This window comes from Alosa sapidissima, chromosome 7 (genome assembly GCF_018492685.1).
Source record: "Alosa sapidissima isolate fAloSap1 chromosome 7, fAloSap1.pri, whole genome shotgun sequence".
Classification (NCBI taxonomy): Eukaryota; Metazoa; Chordata; class Actinopteri; order Clupeiformes; family Clupeidae; genus Alosa; species Alosa sapidissima.
In genome coordinates, this window is record NC_055963.1 from 6,966,808 (window position 1) to 6,985,601 (window position 18,794).

The 18,794-nt window shown below is 42.3% G+C and overlaps 1 protein-coding gene across 6 annotated transcripts in view; it reads left to right on the top strand.

Annotated features, from left to right (window-relative positions):
- spryd3 (SPRY domain containing 3) overlaps positions 1 to 18,794 on the top strand; it is a 60,836-nt gene that overhangs the window by 39,135 nt on the left and 2,907 nt on the right. For all 6 annotated transcript variants that reach the window (XM_042097234.1, XM_042097231.1, XM_042097229.1 and 3 more), the window contains 3 exons: positions 4,224 to 4,281; positions 15,547 to 15,666; positions 18,242 to 18,378. In XM_042097234.1, the coding sequence (XP_041953168.1) occupies positions 4,224 to 4,281; positions 15,547 to 15,666; positions 18,242 to 18,378 (315 nt within the window). The remainder of the gene's footprint in view (positions 1 to 4,223; positions 4,282 to 15,546; positions 15,667 to 18,241; positions 18,379 to 18,794) is intronic.

Genomic DNA, 18,794 nt, shown 5'->3' on the forward strand with positions numbered 1-18,794 from the left:
CAATATAGTTTTCTGTTCACACAAAACCCAACAAGAATGTTGGCAGTTTTTCATGATGTCACCTAATGATATTGTCTAGCAAGCCAGTAAGCAAGTAAACTTCAATGAGGTGTCAACTAGGGATGTAAAAGTATGAAAATTTAACATGAAGATTATAGTGACCAAAATTATCACGGTTGTCCATATTATCGCGGTATTTTTCAAATGTTCTGAAAATGAAAAACAGAATAGCATAGTGTCTTGTCATAAAAGTGGTGTGGCTCTTAAGAGTAAAAGGCTCCCTTTTGTTACTCGGTGTGTGTTAGTGACACTAGGGAGAGAGGGAGAGAGAAAATGCATACGCAAAACTAAAAGGAGTTGGATGGGCTGGCGACTGAGGTAGTTAGTGAATTGGTGGTCACTAAATAAAGCTGCAACTCCTTTGATTGTAACTATATCTTGTGCGTGCCTGCCCTACTAGCCTAACATAAGGTAGATCCTGGACAATTTAAACACTTTTTAATTAAATGTAATTTACAAAGAGAGAGTGCCACACTGAAAGTTAATATTTTGTCACTTGCAACCCACATCTATCCTCTGTCAAATACAGTTGCAAAAGCATAGGCTACAGTTTAAACTAGCCTATGTAAACTTCCGACAATTTCAATATTTTACAACATATCATGAATGAATGGCCGTCACAAGTTGTTGTTAGCTGTAGCCTAGTAGATGTCACGAGTGTTTATCACAACAAACTTCCAAGTTGCAGTAGGCAGCTGTGCATTCATATCAGATGAGTGGTAAAAAAGTTAAAACGCTCGAAAGTGTTATGCCACTTATCCTGCCCTATACATTTGTTAGATTCAACGGAGAACCATTCTTGTGTGAGTAGGCCTGCAAAATGCACCGCAGATCCACAAATCTAACTAGGTTTATGTGTTTGCAATCATCCTGCGTAGCAGTGGCGCCTGATTTCAAACACGTATTAAACCCACGTTGCATGCTGCGCCTGTGCACCTACTTTGTAGGACTCGGATGATGCTGGAGAGAATTCCATACACGTTTTTCGCACCGCGGTAATTATGATAATTAAAATCAGAACGATTATTGTCAAGAATTTTATCATGGTTTACCGTTACACCGGTAACCGTTACATCCCTAGTGTCAACCCTAACTTACTGTAAGTCATATAGGACTAGACGGGACCTCGGCAAGTTCAGTCTGGAAAGAACTTTGTATGGCCTGGAAGGATGTTAAAAAACTAATGTCCCAAGGCTCCTCCTACTGTCTCTTCCTCTGACTTCTAACCCATAACTTTTTCTCTCTGTACTTTCATTTTAGATTTGTTCCCACGATACTCTCTGTGGTTCTGACCCACATTTGGTCCACATTTGACCATTGTTGTCAGACATTATGCTAATGTGTGTCTGGTGTTGTGAGTGAGGTTACTCTAACATTTTGGTAGTAGAAAGCTGCTGGTGTATGAGAGATCCATAGCTGTGTTGTTTTGGCCCTATCTTGCCACTTTGTTTCTTCTGATTATTTATCATATAGAACATATCATCAGTTTGTTTTCTTATGATATCACCTAAGGCTACATGACCCCTTTTTCAGTGTAGGTGATGGTTTATGTGGTCTATCTATCACTAATCAGTTGGGTTGCATACTAGTGAATGCTGATCATTGACTGTTAAGCAATAATATCTTGAGCAGCAAAATAACTTTGATTCTATATGCAAGATCTTTTAGTTGGTGTGATCCTGTGACGTCCTAAATTGGCTGTGTTAATATGTATTGGTCCTTGACTTGAGTCTTTTGTGTAAGTGTGTTTACCAAGTAGAATACACTACAGCAACTATGGCTTTATCTACAAAACACACATGCTTCACATCCTAAGAATTGCACAATTTTGTTTAATAAGCATTATGGGTCAGTGAAACTTTGTGCGTAGAGTTCACTGTGGGCTGATGTGGGGATGTAGTTATCAGAGATCAGTGAACCCTCCAAGCACCCCGTGTCTGCTGATAAGACCGGAGCGGCACTTCCACATGCTTCCGGAATACACAGCCATTGCTAGGCGACAGGATAAAGGTAACGCAGGGTGGAGGGGCGTTGTGGTGCCCTGGTGAGCCGCAGCAGTAGAAGCTGTGCAAACAGAGCCTGCCCGTGTCCTTATCGCTATTCTCTCACAGCCCCCCCCCCCCCCCCCCCCTCCTCCTTTCTTCTCCGTTCGCCCTTTCCTCTACTCTCCTCCGTCCCCACGGGCTGGCTCTCTGTCCAAGGCCTGAGCGCTTTCCCATGCCGCCCTGGCTCGGCCGTGTCCTGAGAACACTCCCTGATGCAGCACTTTGTTATGTCCACCTCTCAAACATGTTTATTTTCTCTGTACAGAGGTCACGTCGTGCCATAACAAGCAGACGACAGCTGTGCATCTAAAAGTGACTGCATACACTTGCTGTCCGCTCTCTATTTCTTTTGCCTTCTCCGTTTGTGTGCGTCAACTTGTTATTTCATGGTATGTCATGTTGTACAAGCCGAGCCCCACCCCCTCACCCTCATAGAAGGTAAGAGGGAGCTTCACTGCATGGTAATCCCCCAGTGCTATATTTGTAGTTTAGGAGAGATGGTTATCTGTCTCCAACAGTGGCAGCGGGCTGCACACAGCTTGTTGATTTAGTCCGAGTGTGGAAATGCAGGCTGCTGCTGCTTTTGCTGCTGCACTGATAAAAGCCCCTGAGGGTCCGATAGGACTCTCTGCTCCATAGACAGAAAAGCTACTGTTTGTGTTTCTTGGAAGCCCCTGTCTCACTCGGTCTAATGGCTTTTGCAGTCTTAGGGAGAGTTGCAAGGCATTTTGTGGTTAAAGGCATATCTTTGTGTGTGTGTGTGTGTGTGTGTGTGTGTGTGTCTCTGTGTGTGTGTTTTTAAACAATGTTTGTCAGACTTGCTTTTTTCCTCCTCTTAATTTTATGACCCTAAGTTGCTTTTGAGGGCTTCTGTTCGCTGACGGTAAAATTCATGGCTATAGTATTTTGCCGTCAACTCATAGATAGTTCATGTGTGGATGTTTTTATGCATGACACACGTGTGTGACAATGCAAATGTAGTCTTCTGTTGGAATTTAACTCGGTTATTTCTCAGTTCTCAGTTTTCATAACAAAAACAAGAATATGGGCAGTGTGCACTAAGGGAGAGCTAAAAGTCAGTGTTTACTGTCTGAAAACTTTTTCAAGTTCAAAGCTGAAGAAATAGTTGCCAACATGTCATCATTGCTATGCCCATCGTTCATCTTCATGCCCTAATCCTGAGCCCGCTGGCATGATGGGACTCGTGGGGCTCTTAACCAGCCCCGCGGGTGTGGGGGCAGGCATGGAGGAGAGGACGGAGAGAAGGGTATTAAATACATCATCCATCTTTGCTGAGACACAGGTCTGTGGCTTTTCCTCTCTCTCTCTCTCTCCACAGGACTGTAAATCAATCACTTTTCATTCCGCAGGTTCCATCACCACCACCACCCCCCTACACACACAGACAGACACAGACACACACATCTTACCAACTAATTAGATAAGCAGATGAGAAGAGTACAGCTGTCAACAAAGCATTCATGGGAGCCACATCCGCGTGCCTTGTTCTGTTCTGCAAAGCTAAAGATCCTAACCTATCCCTAGAGTTGACGTGGAGATGAGTTTATAAAATCCCAGGGTGCTCTGGTGTACATGAGTTGAGACTGGAGTCTTGGCTCACGGGGATGAATGCGCAGCTACTCTCCTCTTGTCTCTGTCTTTCTCCTTAAGGCTACCTTAAGGATCTCTCTGTCACCCTAAAAACTGTATAAGACTACTGGTTGTGGTTTTGTCCAAACGTCACACACAAAGCTTCCTCCTTGGTCTGTTATCAGGATTGTGTGATGATATCTGATGATGAAATTGAGCAGGAGTGAAACAACTGCAAGAGCACATTGGCTCAAATTACTTGTGGGTCACTCCATGATCTTTATCGAAACGCTGGCAACAGTGACTATTTTTGCTGGCACAGCCCAGCCATACACAAAAGACATATCCTCTGCAGCTATGTGACCGCTACACCCTGATGCCCTGTGCTAGAATCATTTGAGGTTATGTTTCTGTAATTGTTTTTATGGGTGTCTGTTTTAAAGCATGGTATTCATGTAAGTGTTTGCTCGAGTGAGATGAGTGGTATGGGAATAGGCTTTAATCTGCTTGCTCGTTTGTTTATTACAGGACTACCCCAAGAACAGGCACCCTGGTTGGAGCCGAGGATCCGTGGCATACCATGCAGGTCAGTGTAACCTTCTCAAATCTGATTAGTAGGATGAGGAGGAGCATAACAGACAATATTTTTATATTTATCTGACTATTACATTTAGACTCAATAAAACTGAGGCTATTTGTTTCACACTCCTGAATTACCGGTACATCTTTCACACACTGCCAGTTGACTGGCTTTTACTGTGCAATCAGCAGTAATCACAAATGCAGTCCCTTGTCAATTGTTTCAGGGCTATTTAGAAGTACCGGTCACCAGGAAAATGCTACAGGAACTACCCTTAAATAACTAAAGGGGGCGCCCCTTTAGTTATTTGTTTGCCATATAGCCAAGTGACATATAGACAAGTGCCTTTGGTGTCTTAAAAGAAAACCTATTCTATACTACAGTATGCTGCAAGAACAATCAGGCATCAACTAACTGGTTTTTAGACATCTAAGATAATGTTTGTTGTTTTCTGTTTGTGTTCAGCCAGCTAGCAGCAATCACAGGAAACTGCAACTGTCTTAGAAAATAAGCTTAAATATTGCCTAGAAAAGCTACAGTGCATTCCTGCTGTTGGAAAGTGCCTAAAGCACAAACACCTTGAAGGAATAAATTAGTCTGGAAAGACCACCGTTTCTCAGAGTAAACACAAATTCTTTTTATTATTATTATTATTATTATTATTATTATTATTATTATTATTGTGAAGATGGTAGTAGAGTGGGCTCAATATTTACCATTTCCTATACCTTTATTCTTTGTATTGTTCTGCAAAAGAACAGTTGGGGACTGTCTCTCGGAACAGACTAATTTCAGTTTCACAAATGCTTGGCCTCCATCTCAGGGCACCATCTCTCTGCTATGCTCCTCCGATAAGTCAGATGGCAGGAGGCTGATTAGACTGCAATTAGGAGCCTGTAAACGCCGTTGCGATATATGCTCCCTATCTCACTTCGGTGGCACCAGCTCCCAAATATGAGAAAGGAACGCCAGGGACAGATGCGGAGTCAAAAGAGGAGATTGTGGCATCAGATACAGCTATCACTTACATGCTTGTGTAACCCCTGACTGGGGCACCCCTGTGAAGGCCAACATCTGGGCACTATCGGGCAGACTTTATCCCACTACCATAACCCCTCTTATCAGATGCACAAGTGCCGCTGAAAGTTGCTCAGTGTGAGGGCTTTCATCTATGGCATGTTATTTTAAGGGCTAAAACATTAGGCCCTACGTGCTGTAGCACTCTTACTGTGGAGTGATGTGTGTTCTAAGTCACAGGGCCACCAAAGTCTGGTGCCCTGGGACATGCTCAGGTGAAATCTGCTTCTCAGACTTAACACAACATGCCTTTTAAATGCAAATAAAACTTTAAACCTGTCTTGGAACAGATTTATATGTTTGGGGAGTGTTAGTGGTTGTATCCATAACAAATTAATAACTAGCCAAGCCTAGTTGTAAATCCATTTCAACACTGTAGGTTGCAGGCTGTTTTGTGGTTTCGAAAAAAAAGCCAGTGACAAAAGGAATATTCAAGCTACACTGTCGTATCAGCCCTAAAGAAGCTTTAGTATCTGTGGGTTTACGCTGCTGTGCGCTTGGAAGATGCTGTAGAAAATCCATGCCGGCCTTGCAGCAGGACTCATTAATCCTGTGTGCGAATGCGGACGACAGGTGATGGATGACTGGCACTACATGCCATACACAAGCTTTGTTTCACCACGCCATTAGAAAAGAAAAGGAGAAAAAAAAAGAAACACCCACTGACAAAGACAGACCTGTATCGAAACGCTGAGTCACAAAAGAAGAAAAGCAATGAGCAGCCATACACCTGCATGTGCAGGAGAGTCATCTCTGAGGCGATACTGCCGTTCGTGTTGTGGTCGTGTTCATGTGAGGACCTGATCTCACAGCTCACCTTCAGGCCACCCCTATTATTCAAGTGCCTCCGGGGCAGTTTGGCGATTAAAACACCTCCACAACCATATCCCGGAGTACCCTGCTGACAGACCCTTATTGTAAAAGCCACATCCCTCCTAAAACAAACAAAACAAGCATGTTTCTGTTGCTCAGATGAGGTCATCTAGTACAAAGATTCATGATTATTCTTTAATACAATTTTAAGATACATCATGTACAAGGATTAAAGTTCTCCGTCTTACAACGGATTTTCGTCAATTTGATTTTAGAAATGCCATATTTGAGATCGATGCAGATCCAATGAGAAAAAAAATAGGAGGGGGGGTCTATCACCTTTTCTTTTCCTTTTTTTAAGGCAACTACAAATATTAGGTCCAATGAATTAATGTGTGTGGTGTTAAATGTTTAAAGACCTAATAGTGTTCTTGAGAACTCTGTCTCAATCAGTGACCGCTCAAGAATACGTCAGCCACGAGTTTCGCTTTGTTGTAGCTACACTTGTCTCATTGGCCTGGGGAGTCTGGAGGACTAACGGTCTAAAAGTTGGATAGTAGTGACACAATCGAGACAGCTGATGAGGTTGGCCAATTCGTTTAACTTTTTTGGATATGATACATTGTGAACTCTATGTGCGAATTCGGAGATAAGAAGCGTAGGCTGTGTTCTTTCCGTGCATCAATGTAGACAATTTCTTACTATTGTGAACTCTTGTCAGGGGAGGTCATTCATTTGGGTGTCACCTATGACTTGAACAAATAGCCTATGCCACCCGATGTAGCCTATTATTGTTACAGTTTTTAATCAATGCAACTAACATTATGTGTAAAGCGACGCAATATAAACCGTAGCCTATGCAATTTATTATCCCGTCTGTTATGACATGTCCACTCTTGCACAATTTGCGACGGAAGGTTTTGGCTGAGCGTGTTAACATAAAATAATAATAATACAATCACTGTCATCGCAAACTGTTGTGTAAGGGGGTCAGTCGTGTTTGTGACGCACAGACAGCCTTGTAGCCTATTTTTCTTATGCCTAGGCCTACACTTTTAACGACAGTAGGTTGTGAGTGTATGTTGACAAAAAATAACCATGCAATTAAATAGTCAACTTAAAACTTTGCTATAGTATTCATTTATAGCACAAAACCATAACCAGTAGGCCTACCAGAACCTCGCATATTAGCGTCATGATTTGTGTGTGTCTATTTGGCAAGGCCACTAGCTGTCATGGATGCGTTTGTAACCTGCGTTGTGTTGAACCTGCGCGATTCAGCCCTGCACACGCCCGGACTCGAACCCGCGAACAGCAGCACCTCGGATCGGGAGGCGAGCGCGCTAACAATTGAGCCAATAGCCCAGGCTACTGGCTCGCATGCCAGCAGCACTCTTGAGGCGTCGGGGAGTGAGGTTTACCAACGTTCCACAAGCACAGCTAAGCTATCTGGCATCCGTTACACTCACCCCCCTAAACCTCACTCCCGATCCGGGTCACGGCACCAATGTAACCTGCGTTGTGTTGAACCTGCGCGATTCAGCCCTGCACACGCCCGGACTTGAACCCGCGAACAGCAGCACCTCGGATCGGGAGGCGAGCGCGCTAACAATTTAGGCTATCGTAGACCTCTTTGGTTATACGGAATAAGGTTTCCATTACAGCACAGCACACATTCCATGAATGAATAAAAGTGGATGCCTTACAGTATCTCGCAATAAGCGGATGGAAATCCCAACACTCTTTCAACTACATGAAACATAAAGCTGCAGTTGGCAAGATTTTTTGATCATATTCACTAAAACCGACACTATGCTCCGACAGAACAGCATAAATCAGCCGGTTTTAGAAAAAAACCCACACTTCTACCTCCACCTAGAGCCTGTTATTTGTTTTGCAAAAGTCCACAGCTCCCGGTTCTTCTGGTCCAATCAGAGCAGGGCTGTGTGAGATCTGACTGTTAATCACAGTCTGGTGCAGTCTGGTGCGCACTGACGAGCACAAACTCGATGAGAGGGTGCTCGGTGGTAGTGGGGGAGGGGCATGAGAGTTGTAAACATTTAAAGTTTTGGCTAAGTCCCCTCAATCTGTCAGACTTGCCAACTGCAGCTTTAATAGTGAACCATAAAATACCCCACAAATTTCAGTGGTCATCAGTCCCGATATTTAGCAATATAATCAAAATTAAACATCTTCTGCTTTTGATAGCCTACCGGTATGCCGCTCCAAATGAAAAGTACGCCTATGTTTCACAATAAAACGCACCACGTAAGAAATAAAGGCCTAGCTGCCTCGAATACAAGCCTGCCCCAAATAAAGGTGTTGTACTTTGCGCAGCCTAAATAAAAGACCCTAGCCATAATTTGAGGATTTACGATAGTCTGTCTCCTAAACATTCCTCACCCGTTAAGTAAAGATGTACAGGTGTCTGTTTTCCCCGATTAAGTTAATGTTGCATATAACATCAATTTATATAGTTGATACACTCTAATTGATGCCTAGATATCTTTTTTAATCATAATTGTTTTCATGCTACATGTAGCCTTTAGAGTCCATCTTTACTTCAGCGGAGGGAGGTACGGTTGTACAAATGTAGAATTATACTGCCACTAGGGTTGCGAAATTCCTGGAATTTTCAAAGTTGGAAACTTTCCGTGGGAATTAACTGGAATAAATGGAAATGATGGGAATAAACTAGAAATGTTTTATATGGCAAGTTGGTCTATAACAGAAAACCTAAATGTAGTTGAAAAACCCATTTTACAGCTTAATATTAGTTAAAGCAATCTGATTTAATGCAAATTCAGTCGATTTTCTACCCTGCACATACGTCAATCACATGCACACAGTAATCAGCATAGGCTACTAGACATATAGGAAACCTATGGTTGGTTCATGTGCATGAACATTTTTCCCAATGAAAACGTCATTGTGAACGTTATCTCATGTGGGAATAACTGGTGGGAAACTGGTGGGAGTTTGCGAACAGAGTTGCCCAGTTGTGGGCTTGTCGTCACTTTTGTCCTCATTCAAATGGGAGTGTAATTTTGCATCTCTAGCTCTAATGGGATGGATAATAATCATATGGTCATATTGCTGGTCTGATTTGCTGGTCCTTGAATTTCCCCTTGGGGATCAATAAAGTATCTATCTATACTTTATAAATAATCATAATCTATCTACACTTTATAAATAATCATAATCTATGAGGTTTTAGGGTGATATTTGGGTAATTATTTTATAATTATTTTATTTGTTTTACCTTTTTCTGGGATTCTGACTGGACAAAGCGATAGTCAATGTTCCAACCAATCAGATTTTGTTGTTGAATGGTGTGGTGTACATTGGGCAGTTCAGTGGGCAGTGCATTGGGCAGTTCGGTTCGGTTTCTGCAGTTCGGTGTGTTGATGGCTTGCTGCTAGCGATTTCCTTTGGCTGGCCAACCAAGGATTAAAATACGATCATTAAACATTTTTGTAACAAGTCACCTTCAGTCAGTGTTCACGGCAGTCTTGGCTAGCTAATGCTAGCTGCAAGTGAAAAAACAGACTGGAAACGATAGACAGCGCTGACAGTTAGCTTAGCATGCTATTAGCAGCCTATATACCACCGGATGCTAATGTTAAGGTTGCCATGAAAGAACTGCATTCTGCACCACCACAAACTCTGCATCCCGAGGCAGCCTACATTGTCTCGGGTGACTTCAACCACTCAAATTTAAAGACTGTACTGCCTAAATTCTATCAAAATGTATCATGCCCCACAAAAGGAGAAAAGTTTTTAGAACTTTGTCTACACAAACATGGGTGACTCATACAAAGCCGCTCCCTTCCCCAACTAGGACACTCAGATCCTAGTTGGGGCAACCGTGGCCTACTGGTTAGCACTTTGGACCTGTAACCGGAGGGTTGCCGGTTCGAACCCTGACCAGTAGGCACGGCTGAAGTGCCCTTGAGCAAGGCACCTAACCCCTCACTGCTCCCCGAGCGCCGCTGTTGATGCAGGCAGCTCACTGCGCCGGGATTAGTGTGTGCTTCACCTCACTGTGTGTACACTGTGTGCTGTGTGTGTTTCACTAATTCACGGATTGGGATAAATGCAGAGACCAAATTTCCCTCACGGGATCAAAAGAGTATATATACTATACTATCACCTTTCAGGCCCAGTCCACATGTACCAAAACAATCTTTTTTCCCCCGTCTTCCCTAGAATCTTTTCAAGAATATTTGCGTCCAAACGGATCCATCTCAACACGACTCAACACGTTACTTCATATTCCAGGCCTATAGGTGGCACTGTTTCTGTTACAGAAATTCACCAAAGCTGACAAAAACAGACAGAATAGGCTACAACGAAATGGCTAGTGCAAGGAAACCAGAATCGTTTGTGTGGACTGATAGTGAACTGTCAACTGTAGTCAACTGTAAAACTAATAAACTTCATTTTTACGGTTTGTGAAGGGTGCAGTCCTTTTATTTGGCTAACGCAGGTGCGAATGATCTCCTTTTTTTGGTTGTATAGTCCGCGATTCACATTAGTTTTGGCTATCACAAGTGCATAGGCTACTAAACGCTAGGCCTACCCAAGTTCTAGGCTATTCCATCGCCACATTTATAATATTGCTATAATACCTTTGTTAGTAACAGTCTATACTTTTGCCTGCATCAAATTGCTCATTCGCATTTAGTGCACATCTACTATAGGCTTAAAATGAGTTCTAAAATGAGGGAAGAACCAGGAAGTTTTTATTTAAATGTCACTTACAAAGACATCGTACCATACTGAAAGCTAACATTTTGTCAGTAGCAACCTACATCTGTCCTCTGTCAAACACAGTTGCATTTTTAGCTCTGAACAAAACCGTTCAGGAGTTCTGGTCCGAACCGTGATTCCGAACAGCTCTGGTTTGGGAATAGTTGCTCCACAAAAGGAATAAGTCCAGACTGAACTTCCCGACCTCAAATGTTGTGGGCGGGGCTAAATTCGGTTGGCATCCAGGCTAGTAAATTCCCATAATTTCCTTTAATTCCATGAAGGTTTCCAACTTGGAATATTTCCAAAATTCCTCAGCTTAACTTCCCATGGAAAGTTTCCGGAAATGTACCGGAATTTTTTCCGCCCCTTTGCAACCCTGCCTCCAATCTGTTTGGAGTGGGGTGGACAGTATGAAATCATTTAGCCTACTAGCTGAGAGCTAGCCAGACTTATATACACGGCCTTTAAGGGAGTAGTGTCTACCTGCGTGCCACCAAGGTTTAAATATCAGATGACTGATTGTGTTGATGTTTGAGATTGGCATCTAAGTGTGTGTGTGTGTGTGTGTGTGTATTTGTGTTTGAGATGGTACGTTCATTGAGCGTGGCACTTCTGCGCCCCATTGCTATACCTGCAGAGGCTTGTCATGGTGAGGCTTGGCTCATTAACCTATCGCCCCGCGATCAGCTCCTGACATCCACATTAATGCACAAACACATTCTTATTGTGATTCGTAGGTTGCTAGGTCATGTCCCTCAGGGGTCACATGGGGGCTTTAAGTCAGGTTCAACTATCTAAAGCTTTTACCAGTACAGTTTTGACTCTAACAGGGAGGCTACACAGGGCTCGTAACTGAAGCATTCCATTTGTGGAAAGTCTGCTGCAACAATTTGCTTCCACTGTAATCAATAGAACTGGCTACACCAGAGATGATGGCGGTGCGTATGTTCAACAAAATTAGACCAGTCTTCTAAAGCTATTTTACGCTCCGCAAATGGAGCACTTCACTTGTGCACCCAGTGTAGCCGGGCATTAGACTGATACCGACCATTGACCCAGTGTAGCCGGGCATTAGACTGATACCGACCATTGACCCAGTGTAGCCGGGCATTAGACTGATATCGACCATTGACCCAGTGTAGCCGGGCATTAGACTGATACCTACCATTGACCCAGTGTAGCCGGGCATTAGACTGATACCTACCATTGACCAAGTCAGATATTGAGTAGTAAGTTTATATATCAAAATGGAGGCCGGCCATGATGGCACTAGACATTCATTCATATTATCAGTTTCACTTAAGGGAAGAGGAGAGAGAGACTTCTCTGCATAGTCTGTCTGCCTCTTCACCCCCTCCATGTTTGGATACTGTCTGTCCACTAGCCGCTTTTACCACTGTCTTTCTGCCTCACTGTTTGCGTGCTATATTAGCACATTAGCACATATGCATAACCCCTCCCTCCATGCCACAGCCGAACTGTGGCCACACTTATACCTTTTCGTAAAATAGTTAAATATATAGACTTTATTTCTGCATTGTTGCACTGTTGGACTTACTCATTTGCACATCACCATGACACTCATTCACACAGAGCACCTTACCTTATCTTACTATGCACAGAGAATCACAGGCTCAGTCCCTGCCTCAGTCATTGCAAGCGCCTCTGATTGATTAATCACCACTATATGGATACTGTTTTTAGAATCGATTTAGATTAAGTGTTAGTATAATTTGTATTGTAGTATATTTAGTATATTCTTTATCTTCTACTGTCCTTATTGCTTAGTTATCTATCTATCGATCGATCGATCGTTTTAAAGATTTCTCACTTCCAGACATCAGGATGTATGGCTGTCTCTGAAAAATAGTATCAGGGTTTCAAGCTCCTAAATGAAATGCCAAGAATTTTCCCATTCTGATGCTATTAATATTTGAAAGGTTTAAATATCAGGGCCCGTATTCACAAAGCATCTTATCTTACCACTAGGAGTACTCCTAAATCGCTAAAAAAAACTCACTTAAAAAAAAAAAATAGCTAGGTGTTTTCTCTTTAAAAGTTATTCACAAAGCCTCTCAGACCTACTCTTAGTAAGGAAAAATGGCACCTCCTAAACTAAGAGTGAGTCTTCATTGCTATGGATGACGTCATTACTCATGCACAAGCTTGATCGAAGTGACCACCTTGATTGGCTGATGATTATAACACGGGAATGATGCCAAAAACCTCCCCTACGACAATGAGTGACAGGTGACAGGTCTTTGATGTACCGCGAAAGATGGAAGATGATAGATAGATAGATAGCCGAAATGAATAAAGAGTAAGACGAATCAAATAGCCTAGTGGCATAATGAAATACACTACTGATTGATGCAGTATCTTTGCAACATGTTTTACATAATCTGTATGAAAGCAGGTACATTCGCAAAGAGGAGAAACAATTTAATTTACATTTAGTTTTCATGCACTGATGGTTTTGGTTGTTGGTGGCGTTATTGAATCCCTTAGGTAGGCTACAGTGCACAATTATTCCCTCACAATTGAGAGCTCCGCATGTTGATTTCAAAAAATCGCAACGTGAAATGCCACAAAAAGCGGTTTAGGATTATTTGTGAATAGGTCTTAGTGAGTTAGGATTCCTCTCAACTTGTTTTAAGCTGTCCCAGACTAAGGTGCTACTTTTAGGGTTAAAATGCTTCGTGAAATACTCTTAGTCCTAAAGTTACGAGTGACGCGCCCATTATTTTTAGGAGTTTCTCCTAAATTAGCCAGTTAGGAGTTACTTTTAACCTTAAAATTCTTTGTGAAATACGGGTCCAGATGACTGATACATAAATGTCATGCAAATAGGGCTGTCAATCGATTAAAAAAATTAATCTAATTAATTACATACCGGTATATAATTTTTGCTGTGAAAGTATTTTAAATATTTAAATTCAAATGAATCATTGAATAATCAGCATTAGTGACATTAAAGTTAAAAAACTCTTTTATTATTATTTTCACTGTTCAAATAATGGCCATAATAATTTATGATATGACCTAATATGCTGAGGAAATAAATTCAAAAGTGCTTCGGGAAGAAGTTTTTTTTTTTCACATACAAGGCATTTCAGGCCACAGATATAACCTAGGGGACACAATGAAAATAAATTAACACTCCCCTCAATGTCAACACTTATTTCTTTGCATTGATGTGCGACTATAGAGTTGATGAACTCCGGTGATATGCAAATTCCTTGCTGCAGACATTGCAGAGGACTTTATTTTCAACACTTTATTTTTATCAACACCATCAGGCCATTTTTTTTAAAGTAAATGTTCCAATCAATGATCCAGGCAGCACGTTTTCTTCTCTCTTTTTACAGTCTAATTTTTACTGACTAGAACGGCTCGGGGTCAAAGGTCATACCGAATCGATTAATCTGCACTAATTTTTTTAATCAGTTATTTTTTCTCAAATTAATTAATCGAAATTAATCAGTTATTTTGACAGCCCTACATGCAAAGAAGCGTAATGGAAAGCAATGATGATGCAAGAATGGTGGTGGAAAGTTACTCAGTTCTTATTACAGTAGAACACTCTTATGAAGATATCCTATCCTCTTCTTCAAGCGCTTAGCTGAGAAACGGATGTGGCTCAGTGCAGAGACAGGTCCCTGTGTGTTAATGACATAACCTACCCCACCTGCCATGACCCCCCCGCCCCCCCTGAGAAACGGCACAAAAAAAAAACAAAAACAATGTGGTTCCAAGAACAGTTTTCACGTTTGCGGAATCTGTTGAGCCGACGGTGTCCCAGCGGAGACGTCTGCTATGCCATGGCCTGTTTTCAGCAAGAGCTCTACATGCCGGCGAAGGCATCCGAGGGAAAAGCCCTCATGCGTGAGCCCCCTCCGCTAGGGTCGTTTCCTGGTCCCGCTCCGCTTCCAGCGAGCTGAGAACAACCGCTGCTGTCCGGCAGCCAGACGCACTTAACGAAAGAAAAGGTTGTCCGTGCAAGACGGGGCCTACAGAGAGTGATTGCGATTGGGGGGTAAGACCTGGTTTCCCGCCCAACACCCGTGGGCTATTTTTAGCCTCCTCCTCCCCCGGTGTGGCCGCGGTGTTTGGCGAGCAAGCGAGTGCGCTGTTGTGACAGGAGCCCGCCGCCTGGGAGCCGTAACGATACAGTGTCTCCATCTCCTTTCCCCACGTCCTGATCAAGATTGTTTAAACAGTATCCTGAGCGGGAGCATGGGTCCCATGACAACTCCACAAATATTTACCAGCCACACAAGTGCAATCTTTTTTTTTCTGTCTGCAGGCTACCTTTTCACTGTTTTTCTTTCATGCTCATGCTCTTTTTTTTTTCATTTCATCATCTTGTTGTTGTTATATATCTCTTTGCATTTTTGTTTTGTTTTCCACCACTGAACTTAAATATAGACGAGATAAAAAGTAGTAGGTGCAGAGCGTGAAAATAAGTTTTTGTTTTTGTTTGATGTGTCAATCTTTGAATCAGTGGGGGAGCATGGTATGTGTGTGAATGTGTGTGCCTGTATCTAGTCACATCAACTGACACGGTTTCCTGTCCCCACTATCTACCTATATGTCTGTATCTCCCTTTCTCTTTCACACTCTCAGATGATGGCAAGATCTTTCATGGAAGTGGGGTAGGAGACCCTTTTGGACCACGCTGTTTCGAGGGAGACATCATGGGCTGTGGAATCATGTTCCCACGAGACTACATCTCAGACGGGGAAGGTGAGACAGTATGTCATGCCTACTGTACATGATCATTTCCACATAAGTCACCCATCCAATTAAACTGGGGATGGAAGTTATTCACAATTTATTACATCTTTTGAAAAATTTGACACCTGATTTTCTACACTGTGCTATATGCTATATGGAAATGTAGCTCAATATTAGTTCCATAGTTCATATTGCTGTATTTATGTCAGAGCCAAATGACATTTTCACTCAGAAAGTGATGGGTCATTTTAGCGATAAAAATAATTGGGTTTAATTCATTAGTACTCCTAACAAACCCTTTGAACAAACCAGTTTAGGTCGGAAGGCAGAATGCACTGCATAAAAATGGAAATCTGGGTCTCCATTTTGTAGATTTTAGCAAAGTCTAACCTAACCAATGGCAGTTTATCAGAGAGCTTCTCTCCGATTTCACGACAAAGGGCTCATTTGTATTATTATAATAGCAACCCTTACAAAGGCTCTCGCACATCTGGGGTAATCAGCCACACCCCCTGGGATGGTTTACGCATTGTTTATGCATCTGCCTTTTGAATGCATTTTGAATACGTAAGAGTGTAAAAAGATAATGGTTATTGTACTAGGTCGCCAGGGGATAGATAAACATTTCACCTTTCACTTTCATGCTGTGATTTGTATAGTTACAACATGTACAAATAACAATGCCAAATGAGACACAGCCTTTTTCTAAGAATATGCATACTCGGAACTATGCAATGCTACTTGGGCGTAGTGATTTGCAGGCAGCACCTGAAAAGCTCTGGTGTTACTTCTTCAAACCCCAAGGAGCAGTGCTTTGCCTGAAGGAAAACATAGTTCCAAGTGCATATGCTTAGAAAATGGCCGTGTCTCATTTTACATTGGTATTTGTACACGTAACTATACAAATCACAGCATGTAAATAGGAAAATGTTGGAGTTCTTTTGTCACTATTGGGGGGTGTAGGCAATTGGAACTAGCCACTTTGAAGCACCTGTGCTAAGCTAGGCTAGCGGTGGGTGCGTCAGACCAAGTAACTACACGCACAGAGATGAGAAGGGTATGTATCAACTCATCTAACTCTGGGGAATACTGTGAATAAGTCCCAAAAAGTCGCCGTGTTCCTTTAAAAGCTTCAGCAGCTGAGATGGGAGAAACTATGCATACAACAACTTTGCCTGAGTTCATCACCAGTCAAAGCTCTATGGGTGAGTGGCAAAGATCTTATTAAATCTGGACTGAAGTTTGCCCAAAGACACGTGGGAGACTCCAAGGTCAAATGGAAGAAAGTTCTTTGGTCTGATGAGTCCAAATTGAGCCTTTTTTTTGCCATCAGACAAGATGCTATGTTTGGTGGACATCAAGCACAGCACATTGCCAAAAACGCACAATCCCTAATATGAAGAATGGTGGTGGTGGCATTATGCTGTGGGGATGTTTCTCAACAGCAGGCCCTGGAAGGCTTGTGAAGGTAAAAGTAAAATGAATTCGGCAAAATATGGAAATCTTGGAGGACAATCTGATTCAGTCTGCAAGAGAATTATGACTTTGGAGAAGATTTACGTTCCAGCAAGACAATGCGCAGAAGCATACAGCAAAAACTACACAGAAATGGTTTAAAGACAGCAAGGTGAATGTTCGGGAGTGGCGAGTCAAGCCCAGACCTCAATCCTATAGAAAATCTGTAGTTGAACTTGAAAAGGGCTGTTCACACCTGATCCCCTTCCAACCTGACAAAACAAAGAAAAATTGAGTGAAATTGCAGTATCCAGATGTGCAAGCCTAATTGAGACCTATCCATGCAGGCTCCATGCTTTAATTGTGGCCAAAGGTGCAGCTACTAAATGCTGACTTGAAGGGGGTGAATATTTATGCAATAGCTTATTTTGCATGATATATTTTTAATTAATTATCATTTCTTTGTAGAAATCCGCTTTCACATTGACATTAAAAAGGGGATTTTTGTAAATGATTGTAAAAAGGGCCAAATTAAATTGATCAAGGTTACATTTATAAAAGCAAGAAAAGGGGAAATATCCAAGGGTGGTGAATACTTGTTATAGGCACTGTTAACACTCTTTTCAACGTCTCTCTGATGGAACAGAGGTATGCAATAGCACATTCAGACAGCCAATCAAGGGTATTTTTTTATTAGTTTGGGGCAGATGCATATTGGTTTGAGATACAATTCACTCCCTTGTACGATTCACTCTTTTGCTTTCTCTCTCTCTCTCTCTTTCTCTCTCTCTCTCTTTCTCTCTCTTTCTCTCTCTCTCTCTCTCTCTCTCTTTCTTATTCTTATTCGTAGTCAGATTAATTGCCGGTTCATTTTTCTGCAGCATTAACCACTATAATGTGTACTACTCTCCCTAATTGCGTATGGGTGTATTAACCTTCTGACCTGTTCTTTTCTGTCGTTTACAACATTTTTGGCTACTTTTGTTTGATTCTTGAAGAACATTGGTTCAGTCTTTATCTATACATTGCCTTTGAAAATAGTCCCCCCTCCAAGAAACCTGGATGACAGCATCTCATGTTGATGTATTGCCCTACCCATTTTAAAGCAATCAATCGCATTTCTTGGCAGATGAGTTGGATGAGTGGGAGGCACTGGAGGTTCGGCCCAAACAGGGCCGCGTGCAGAACTTTGTGTACCTGAACGATGAAGACGAGGAGGAGGATGGAGATGACCCTGAGCAGGATCAGGAAGGCAGAAAAGTCATGGTGAGTACCCGAGTACCACGCTCCAGCTGCCTTACACCAGCTTTACAGGCTGGACAGTGTGCCTGGAGCCCTGCTAATAGATCAGGCCTGTGTAAGCATTAAGAACCTGCACTATCCCATCCTTTCCTCATTAGTTTTAGCCAAGACTTCAACTAAGAACACAATATCAATGTAGACATTTGTTCTGCTGAGTGCTTTGCGAAGTCTTGAGAAAAGAAAATCTTCAAAGCCACAACTTTGGCAGGTACATCAATTAGTCTTCATTATGTTTGTTCACAGTTTCTCTAATTGCCATGTTGGAGTTACTTTAGTACTCATTTGTTCTTGTCATGGCTTTTTCCTGCCTGCCAAGAACTACTTGGCAGCCCCTCTCTGGAGGAGGTCAAACAGTGTGATAGTGCTGTGCTTGCTATTGA